Below are 11,558 nucleotides of genomic sequence, written 5' to 3'. Positions count from 1 at the left end.
AATTTCATATGAAAAAAGTTCTATGTTGAAACGTAATGTTTGTTGCATTGTAAATAAAAAACTTCAATATAATCAGAGCTTTTTTCATTCTGTATGTAATGGTTTTTTATTATCTAATCCATTTGTAGAAGACTAAAATTAATTAAATTTGTTGACGTATCAAGTATGAATTGATGTAAACTTATGAAACAAATTATTTTGAAATAACTCTAAATTAAAATGTATGAAAGTTTTGAAGATTACTCATAATTGTTGTTTTACAAATGGATACAAATAGTATTGTGTCAGTTGAACTAACATGCTGATATAAAGAAAGATGTCAGTGCAAATGTCAGTCAACAGAGTTAGGTCTGATGTTATCTACTTTTTGTCTCTTATTTTCAAGTAGATGGATGCACCATTATTGCAGTCATTGTTTATGATCATGGGTATTCTTGCGTGCTGAAGAATGATTGAAAAGAGCAAACTTTGTGATTCAAATCATACAATGCCTGAAGTCATTTTTTCTACTTTACTTCAAACTAAATTTTGAACTATGTTTTAATAAAAACCAATCAATTCTTTCTTGTCATTTATACTACTAGAATATATTTATAGATCCATCTAACTGATAAGAGAATTCAATTTGTTTTCTTCTCATATCTATTTCCTATCATTTTTTCGTACTTCAGAGTGATCAGAAAACACTTTAATTGGTAAGTTTTTAATCGAAAACTCCACTCTCTGTACTATGTAAATATTCATTCATCTCCTCCTCCATCCTTCGATACCTGAAAAATATTTTTGTTAAAAACATCTGAATGTGACGAAGCGACGCTGAATTTATTTTCCAGTAAAATCTTCTAATTTTTTAAAAAACTATTTCCTTCAGGTACTGATTTTAATTCGAGAATGTAACTTATCAATATATTTTTAAAAATATGTCAATGTTTGAATCTACTTTTGAGTAATTGAAGTCAAAAATTTTTAATAAAGACGAAATGGAGAGAAAGTTTGTTAAATATAAATGAATATTGATTAGTGTTTAGTTTATTTTTCTACTGCACACATTTCTATCAAACTAATCAGACATATATTTCTGATGATTGACAGCCATGTTCTTGAATAATTAAAAAATGATCAAATACCAAATATCACAGTTATCTAGCTAATTTTCAACATCCATTTGTCATCCAGTAGATGCATGGCATAGCTCTATTGTAAACGGAATGAATGAAATTAATTGTGCTAATGTAAAAAGGTGCAGTCTCTCGTGTTGAACGTATGATGCTACACTCAATATCGATCGGAACATGGTGAATACCTTACCATGTGCTTTTGATCCTTGATAATCGACCAGAACACAGGTATTCATTTTGATTAATAATGATAGTATTCATCGTGTAAATTTGCTTGATACAATTTACGATTTTACATGAAACTACAATAAATACAGTAACACCATCTATTTATCAACTATTTGAAAATGATGTCCAGTTAAATAATAGGATTTTAAGATTTACTGATAGAGTGTTAAAAAAGCACTTGATCAAGAAATCCTGGTAATTTAAATCGATGGTGATTTAAAGTATTTGGAGAAAACAAAGCTGTGATGAATATAGAAATAGGCTTTAGATATTTTTACAGTTCAATATCTCCATTCACACTGATATTATTTGTATAAAATGAATGTAATTTATTACTATTTCACGATTGTTACTTGATACAAGGTGATATAGCTTGAGCTATACTAGAAATCAACACAAAATTTGTATTATGTAATACATGTAACACCTTAAGGATAGGCTGGACTCGAAGTTTGACTCAAAAAATAAAAAGAAAAATTTTTCTCTACAGATTTAGGTCTTAATCAAAAGGTGAGACGTTTTTCTAGAATTATATACGCGTCTTTCTTTCTTTAAATTGAAATAAATAAAAACCTCAACAAAAGTTATACACATCCTCAAGTATATAAATAGACATAACCTGTCACTGTCTCATAATTATTTCGGAAAATTAGCCCTGTAGGTAAATGAGGTCAACCTCTATCAATAAATTTACCTACATAATCGATCTAATTATTGACACCGGAGGTCGTCACTCGAAAATTTCCATGTAACGGTTTTCTTGTGAAGGTTATTTTAGAAGACACTTCCATGACTAAACTTTACAACTAATTAGTGTGTAAGATACCTCTGTAATACATAGTACAGCTTAAAAGAATATAAGTACATTGATGATTCAAAGAGTACACTCTGTTAATTAAGGTTAGCACACTTTGTAGTCAGACGATGTTCATTCTCAATTAAACGTTGTAATAATAATTGCAAGAGAGCCGACTATGGTAAAGCATGAAAGGTAACAATTTTTTTTCTTTTATGGGTATATCTTTGCATCGTTATCGTTAAATAATATAATAATATACAGTACAATATTTGTAGCATAACTGAAAGAATATTTTGAATAAAATTTCACGTTGAATTGAAGAATTGTTCTAGAATAAATGGAGCTAAACAAAAGATACAACAGATAAACACACAGAAATGTAATTCACAATAATGTCAAAGTGAGACAATTGGTAGTAAAGACTTGTTTACACAATTTTGTCCATCACTACATCTACGTTTATGCGTATTTAGCCTCAGCCAAAGAATGAACAATATTGAGACTACAAACAGTTAAATTTTTTTGGTTACGTAAAACTAATATTTTGTTGCATAATAAAATTTTATTAATGTCATGAGAATACATTTAATCAATAGATCTGATTGTGAGTGTATTAAAATTTCAATTGTGAAAAGTATATAATGTAGTTATAGATAAGTACATGGAATCCACAAAATTTTATATGAAATTGAAACAGTCTCTATATATCTATCTAGTATATAATACAATGTCTGTCGTTCTATATGTGAATTTGTTCGCGATTATCTCCGGAACTACTGGACCAACTTGTATTGAACGTCTTTTATTGTAAAGCTTTTTTTTCCAAGAATGATATAGTTAAGTTCATTTTCGACTGGGATATTTTTTCTCTTGTCAAGGAAAAAATTATCTACTTCCAGATATTATTATGTACTTCCTTAACATGTTAAACTTTTTCAAGACTGAATCCATCAAAACATAATGTAACAGTTTTTCTTGGAAATGTAAAGCTAAATCCCATACCAGTCCATGGATGAATTTTCATTCTTACCTCCAGTTTCCCTTATGAGAGCCTTCAACAGTAATTCTTTGACACTACTGCAAACTCTTTGATACATTTAATGCAAATTTTTTTGCGAAAATCCACATAAAGGAGCTTATATACGAAGTAACTCTTTTATTAGATCTTTTAAAATCATTCTCAAATGCATATAAAATTGAAAATAAATTTCATGTAAAATAAAAATTAACAAAATATTCTCTCTAGTAGAAAATATTATTACAGTGTAGTTAAATGTGAAGTAGTCTGAAAACATTTTTACATATTCAGCATGCATAGATCAGGCAACAGCAATGTATCAACGTCAGTTGGTGGGTATACCAATGTCTAGTGTAATAGAAGTAATTTTAATTAAAATAATCTGGATATAAATAAATATATTATTATGTCAGGAATAGTGAAGTTTATTCTAAAAGTGCCACTGCCATTTCTTTTTATTACACACTCTATATTCCCTAAGACATATAAAGTCCAGACATCGTTCGCGAAAACTTGCTACCAAGGTAATAGTATACGTGAGCACTTTGAGTTCCAGGTGTCCCGCAGCGAAGATAAAATCTAAAATCTTTTCTTCCGTTACCGACTTTGAAGGTGGTCGATATTTGGCAAATGTGCGGTGTCGAGTCATTATTTTAGAAAAAAGCTCAAGTCTGTCGAGTTAACAGTGCGTTTTAAAAAAAGATCTTTGTCATGTTGACCTCGATATTAACTTTTGGTTTTAGTATTCCAGGTGTGTAAATACTTAAGTCTATTCATTTAGGATGATCATTGTAGTGTGAAAGAAAGTAATTTGTCAGTTACAGCACTCTATTATTGTTAATCGCATTGGACAAAGTCAATTTCAAAGGATATTGAATTTTACTTTAGAATTAAGGTGGTCTTAAAAGTCAATTAGTCGAGGAAATAGTTTCTCAATAAAGGAAAATGATACTATTAATCATTTATTACTTGACTACGAATAAAAAGTAACATACAAAAAATTCTGCTAGTGAAAATAAAAATTAGACAAATATTTCCAGTATTTTTTCGACAGTAATTTATTTTTATTACTGATATGTCCAAAAGGATTAAAAAATTTTTGTTTTCACTTCACTAGAAATTTATTAAGAATTCCAGTCATAAATTTTTGTTATGTAGAAAAAATATTAGTGAACTTATGCATGTAACTGAGAAGAAAAAGCTCAGCATTGTTTTATCACGATTGTGAATTCTAGATCAAAATGTTCTAAAAAAAGATGAGAAAAAATTTTAAGCTCTCTAAGCTTGGTTATTGTTCTGACTAAAATGGCTGAAAAATTTTGAAAATTCACAGAATGGTGATCTTCTAAAAATGACATTGCGAATTTAACACTTTTTTCCACTCACAGGGGAATCCAAATAAAAAAAAAATTTCTCAACTATTCTTGTAGGGGTGATAATCACGTTTATATATTGCAAAAGTTTTCCCCAGTTTTTCCAGTTGATCTAGATACCTCTAATTATATAGTTAAGCTTAGATTATTGTTCTTTTTCGTTCAAATAAAAATACATATTACTATCCATGTCTACACATTTTTGGAGATTTATTTATCTATAAATTGTTTTTCAAGCTCTTGAAATCGACAATTAAAAAATCAACGAGTAACTTTTTTAATGATATTTGAAAGCTTACGATAAAGAGAATTATTTTTAAACTAACTCAATCTGAAGTTTAGAAGAATAGAAAAGATATAATTGTTATTCTAGAGCAAGCAGCTATTCATTCATTGAAACTCTGAAAAATCGAATTAACAAGTGAAGTTTTCGTGGAAACTTTTTTCTACTTCAGAAGTTCTTTTATTGAACATCGTTTTAGAAAATATTTTATTAACTGTTTCACGAAAAATTATAATAATTAACATAAAATACATAAATACTTCAACTCTGTTCATTATGTCTTTAATTCATTCATGACCCATTAATTAGACAACTCCCTAAAACTAGAACTAGAATTAAAGTCAATTTTACTAGACTGTGAAGTTTTCCTTATTTTAGCCTTAGCCAAAAGTAAATTTAAAGTAAATTTACTGCTAGTAAAAATGGTTTAAATGTTTTCTTTTTTAGTATTGATAATGGTATTTTGATAATACAAAAGAAGAAATGATTTGTTTCTTAAAAAATAAATCAATTTCTCTTGAAACTACTCTGCACAAAAGCAAGTTCAATCTCAATTTCCAATAATAATTCTAATTCAGTTTATTGTCCATTTAATCAAGCATTTCAATTGAATTCTTGTCTACAGGCGAAGAAGGTGATGGCCCGGACAGCGCGCTCGCGACGAAAGATGGCCAACACGAGTGACGCTGCCACATCTGCAAGCAGTCTTCTCTCGACTACAAGCTCAACGCCTTTTATAGAAGGAACAATAACTGGAGGCTATGCAAGTGACAACTATAGTTTCAACTATAGCCTTGCAAACAGTTTCGGGGTTGGTTACTCTCTTGATGATCTCAACTATACCGAGCTCTGGATAGACGTTTGGAATAGTACGGTGGCCAGCAACGTAACAGGGAGACTCAACTCAACGACTTTATCATCTGGAGGGTACTGCGACGAATGGGAGGCAGCACAACACAAGCTATTCCAGGTGAGACAAGATAGGGGGTGCTTGTCTTGGGGTTTGTGGTGTGGTAGCATGGTTAAGTAGTGTGCAGAGCTGTTTAGCCTAGTCTCGTCCTGCTGCGGTCACCCAGAAAATTGGGTTAACCGCACAGAACTTGCCTGAATTCATTGTATTATCAGGTTAATTGCTTTATTCAAAACAACTTTCATTCTATCTCTGTGCTAATTAATATTTCTTCTACTATCTAAATGACTAAACAGGCAGCCAATCTCTTCTTCGCTGCTGCCTTCCTCGTTCCAAGGTCTTTCAAGGCTTCAGTGTTGGCATTGCGCACATTTCTGACTGCCGGATTTATGCTAGCAGCGCTGTGGGCTGGAATAACCATTTGTGCCCTTGATGCAATGCTTTGGTCTCTTTTTCTGGGTCTACTTAATGGCATACATTCCCTCATTCTCGCTTGTCGTTTCTTACCACCAGCTCTAAGTCCGGAGCTTGTTGAACTCTATCTCAAGCTCTTCAAGCCTTATCGAGTGAGCAAAAAGCACTTCCAGGAACTTGCCAAAGAAGCTAGAATTCTTAAGCTTGATCCTGGACAGACATACGCCACTGAAGGAGTCTCACCTGCTGATGAAAGACTTTCAATCCTGTTACGTGGCAAGTAAGTAACATTTATCTTGATGAAATAGGGGAAACTGAAGTTGTAAGATTGAGAACAAGGCATCTTTTTTTCAGATTTTAAAGATTAATAATCATTTAAATCAAAAAATAATCTTCGATAATTAAGAGTGAAATCTTATATTTAAATAAAATGTCTCTGAAATTTTCAGATACACAATAATGAAAGTACTTTTAAAGTTATTAAAAAACATTATTCCATCAAAATCTATAATTATACTTTTTTTTGTTTAAGTGTTATATAATTTTTCAATTAATTTGTAATGGTTTATTTTTTTTTAAGACATTTAAATAACTAGATGTTAGATACGATTTTAAAATTATGTTTTGAGATACGTTAGCTTACCTTTCTTAATTTTATTAAGAAGAAAAAAGTTGTTACATTACGTCATTTAGGTCTACTGATATAGGGGTGTTAAAACAGAGGGGTTGTTAACATCAGATAATAGGGGCTTATATTTATCAAACAATAACTAAGGAAAGTATTTACTTGTTTATCACAATTGATATTGGTTATCAGCTGTATCTGAATGCGTCTTTGAAATTCAAGTAGTATTGTAGTAGCTTTAGTCATACATACTACATTTGTTATGATATCTAAATTCAAATTATAACAGCATTTTTAACAGTGTGATTGATTAAAAGTTTGACTAATGGAGATGGAATTTATATAAATGCTTTTGGTAAGATTGAAATGAATTAAATTAGCTCAACTTTCTTGAAATTTACATTTATTTTCCTTCTCAGTGTACGACTTGAGCAATTTCACTCTACTTTAGTTATCAATAAGCTAATATTTGAAACTTCAACTTATTTTTTTTTTTGAAACTTTTGCAAACTATTGATGAGTAAACATCTACGCTTTAAGAAAAAAAGTGTGATTTCGAATAAATAAGTTTTCTCAATAAAAATGATGAAATGAATAGCCTTCATAACTGGTAGCGATCGATATTTATAATTAAACGTATAATTTTTTTTTTTCAAAACAAAAATAACTAAAAATAGTCAGGAAAAACAGAAAGCTATGAAAACAGATATTTTCTTGTTTTTTTATCTTTTTGTGCTACTTTTTTTTAACTCTTTGTAACGCTGATACAATTAGGAGTAAAAGGATTTTCTGATAAGACGAAAAATTTATGTTTTAAAGGAAGCTTTTTAGATTAATGATTTGATTTTTTCAACTGCAACTAAAACTACCATTTTTTCAAAAGTTTTTCCTTATCAATCATCAATTATATTATTCCACAATTATAATAAAAAATTATTTCCAATACCACTTAACTTCTATAAAATGAATTTAAAGAAAAACATTTCATCAATACTACTAACAAATATTAATGAAGTACAAAGTATCGTCTTTCATGAGAAATACGTCCTTGCTGCAGACATCAACCAATTTTTCTTCATTATTCCATCGTCTCTCAGCATCTTACTTGACTTCAGTTTCCCTTATATCACACCTCTATCTCTGTATATAAACTAAAAATAACATTTGTTTCAATCTAGACTCAAAGTCACGTGTGATGGAACACATTTGCATTACGTGAGGGCTTATCAGTTCGTGGATTCCCCAGAGTGGGAAGCAACTCATGAGAATATTGACGATGTCTTCCAAGTAACAATAAGAGCTGAAGAGTCGAGCACATACATCTGTTGGACGAGACTGAAACTAATGCGTGTCCTCAGGCATCGACCTTTACTCAAAGTCGTTCTTAATACTCTTATTGGGAAGGACATAACGTCTAAGCTTTATGCTCTCAACGAGCAACTAGCAGGAGTAGCAGCAGCACACGAAAATGCTGTATCAAATCCTTATAGGGGAGTTGCAAGGAGCATGAGCGTGGACGCGGTCAACACGGAAACTGCTGGGCGAGTCAGGTCAAACACGTGGAAAACACAAAGAAGACATAGTAATCCACGTACGTGATCCATTAATTATAACCATTTTTTCCTTTTCATTCTTTTATCTTTAATTGAATTTAATTATCTTCTCAGGAACTTCACCTCAACGCCACTCTTATCAGTACTGGAGTCCTGTGGTAGCTAACCACTTTCCAGTGACTTCACCCTTTATTTCAATGCAGCAGTCTGCTGGCTATTCACTTATACCCCAAGGTGTCACATTCTCACCACCTCCACGGGCTTCAACTGTAACACATCCACCACTCACCAGACAACGGAGTGCTGGTGGCGCTGGAGGTGACTATATGTTACTACCACAGACACCAAAACTCGAGCGAAAACGCTCGAAAAAAACAACCAGAGAGGTTCGTATTGCATTAAATTATTGATTTTTTAGCCACTGAAAATTATGTAGGGGAAATAAAATGATTGAGAGAATTTAAAAATATTCAGCCTACCTCGTACACCCTAATCGTTGAATCGAGGGAAAAATGGATGAAAGAAAGTCATGAGAAATTTATTTAAGTGTACTAAATGAACTAATATTAGACTCGTTTAATATGTAGGGAAAGTTTTGGGTTGGAAGTTATGATGATATTTTGTTTAGTTTACGATGTAGCTTTGTAGAAATTCTAGATATTGCACAGGAGTTTATTCTTAGAGTAATAAATTATGAATGAAAGGAAATACTTTTGATGATTTATAATCACAAATAATTTGAAGATTTATAATCTAATTGAACCATTTTTATTGCTTACATTACTATTGGAGTAAGTTGAATTGCTTCCAGTGTTATAATTTTTTTTTAATTTTTTTAAGTAGATGAAATTGAAGCAAAAAATTTTCACATGAAAAATATTAGTTATTGATATGTTTTCAATATTTTTTATTATCAATAAATTAATCATTAAATTTTTATGAATTCAATGAAAAATATATCTATTTTATCATTATTTAATTATTTATCTATTAATAATAATTTAATTGAATACATTTTTATGGATGAATCATAAACTTTTATTCAAGAGTAATTAATTTATCATAAAAATTTTTAAAAATTATATTTTTCAATAATTGAAAACGATAATTATTAAAAATTTTTAAACAATCGTATTGAAAATAATTTATTTACTGTTCATTTGATTTCATTGTATTGTTAGATAAAAATTATCCTATCTATAACGTAAAATCCTTTCTATAAATACACCGTAATGATGTGAGTAAAAAATGTAAAGACAAGCACACACCTTCTGTCATAAATTACCCCATAAAATTCTAACAACTGAATAACTGAATCGTGTGACAATAATTAACGTTTATCACTCATTTTAAACAAATTTTCACATTAACTACTATTTAATAGCCCTAGCGTTCATGACTTCTAAGTTATTGGTACTTAAATTTAACTCTCGCATATTTCCCTAATCCACCCTAAGTCATTAAATATAAAAGAATGACTTAAGAAAAGAAAAACAAAAACAAACCATTCCTTAGCGTAAATCCATCATAAAAAATCTAGTACTTTTTTCTTTCAACTCCAAGTCTTACTTTAACTCAATAATTCTTTTCACCTTTTACTATTCTTGGTTTCCAGTGTTTCTATAATAAATTATTTTAAATCTTTCAAAATGTTTGCTTTGTTCCAGGTGACCTTTGAGACACCTGTATGACGTTCGCTTGACGGGGAGGGTCCAGCAAGTGTTCCACTTCTTTCGTTATCACCTCAGCGGAATGCGACATAGCCCCGTCAACTAATAAATCATCATGACAATCTTCAAGTCATTACTAAGACAATTAAGCTGATTCTGTAGTTGTCAAGATGGCCTAAACAGTGATGGAGAAAATGGACTAGTGTTCTAAATGATGAAACAGTGAGTGTAGAAAAAAAAACAATTGTTTATAAAGTGACAGAAATACATACAGAAAATTAAATTTAATATCGATCGAGTGATTGATTATTATAATTTATAAATCAGCAATGTGATGATGATGTAACTCATGGCATGTAGACAGTTCACATCAACGTCAAACTCCAATAATTATTAATTGAGTGACATCGAATAAAAAAAATATCTATAATGCAATGATAGCTTTATTCAAATATAAGAAAAGAGTATAGTAAAAAATAAATTAATAAAGAGAATGATGGATAATGAAAACAATGAGCAACAGCGAAAAAAGTTAGAATAAACACTGATCATTTCACGTATACCTTGTCTGTGATTATAACAATGGATATAAACTGTTAAGATTTTGATTGGTCATGTCATATCGAAAAGACCCAGTATATTTTCCCACAATCCACGAGAAAAATAACATGGAACTTTTCTTATCGTTTTTTACAATGGCCAGAAAAGTATGTGTGAGTTTTTGCAACTTTTCTTCTTGAAATAAAACTTATTCAGTCGCAGTCTTCTTCTCATGATCATTCGACCGTTGAAATCAATTATACAAATAAAAAGAAATAAAAATAGTAGAATAATACAAACAATCAACTAAATATTTCGAGGCTATTGCCTAAGTGATCTGCGCTTTTGCCTAGATGTTGCTCAAATGTACATGACATTGTACGAATCGAATCACATATCTATATAGCTCTAGGACGCGCCTACTTGATTCAACGCCATTTTTTAAGCTTCGTTAATATTACAAAAAGCATCAGGTCACGATATAGTCATACTGATAAAATAAAGTAATACTAAACAGCACACAATGTGACATACAGGGAAAATTTTTCATCAACAACGTGAGAAATTGAATACACGATACTCAAAAAGCATGTAAGGTGTATTTCTTCATTGGAGATATGCATGATACTGAAGAAGTTGAAATAAAAAAAGTTGTTATTTATGGACTGTCATTGAACACTGGATACATCTGAAACTTCACGAATTTGTGTTCTGTTATTGATGTGATATTTTCTATTGTACGAGCAATTCATTTAAACCTACCAAAATAACCGCGATCGATGTGTAAAAGGGTTCATTTTATTAAATAACTACCTACGATATCTTTATGCTAATGACAGTTTCATAAATAAATTAATTGACAAATACATTAAAAAATTATAAATAAATTTAAAAAAAACAAAATAACAAATAATTAACTTAAACTTAATGCAATAAGTGCTTCGATAACAGATTAAATAATTTTTAAATAAATAATGTAAAAACAATTTTAACTTGCAATAAAAGTGCTTCGTAAGTAAAAAGGAGT

The 11,558-nt window shown here is 30.2% G+C and overlaps 1 protein-coding gene across 1 annotated transcript; it reads left to right on the top strand.

Moving 5' to 3' along the window:
- Window positions 1-2,120: 2,120 nt before the first annotated feature.
- LOC118070957 (blood vessel epicardial substance-like) lies at window positions 2,121-10,599 on the top strand. Its single transcript, XM_035089858.1, has 6 exons — window positions 2,121-2,337; window positions 5,445-5,789; window positions 6,026-6,423; window positions 7,947-8,359; window positions 8,436-8,707; window positions 9,989-10,599. The coding sequence occupies exons 2-6, from the start codon at window positions 5,457-5,459 to the stop codon at window positions 10,010-10,012; spliced, it is 1,440 nt and encodes a 479-aa protein (XP_034945749.1). The 5' UTR covers window positions 2,121-2,337; window positions 5,445-5,456; the 3' UTR covers window positions 10,013-10,599.
- Window positions 10,600-11,558: the final 959 nt, after the last annotated feature.

Source organism: Chelonus insularis, unplaced genomic scaffold (genome assembly GCF_013357705.1).
Source record: "Chelonus insularis isolate UGA/USDA-ARS -01 unplaced genomic scaffold, ASM1335770v1 contig_70_pilon, whole genome shotgun sequence".
NCBI classification, from domain to species: Eukaryota; Metazoa; Arthropoda; class Insecta; order Hymenoptera; family Braconidae; genus Chelonus; species Chelonus insularis.
This window is presented reverse-complemented; position numbering and strand designations above follow the sequence as displayed.

Coding starts and splice junctions, on each gene's coding strand:
- LOC118070957 (XM_035089858.1), top strand. CDS start 5,457: ATGGCCCGGACAGCGCGCTCGCGACGAAAGATGGCCAACACGAGTGAC. Junction 5,790..6,025: donor CACAACACAAGCTATTCCAG/GTGAGACAAGAT, acceptor ATGACTAAACAG/GCAGCCAATCTCTTCTTCGC. Junction 8,360..8,435: donor AAGAAGACATAGTAATCCAC/GTACGTGATCCA, acceptor TTATCTTCTCAG/GAACTTCACCTCAACGCCAC.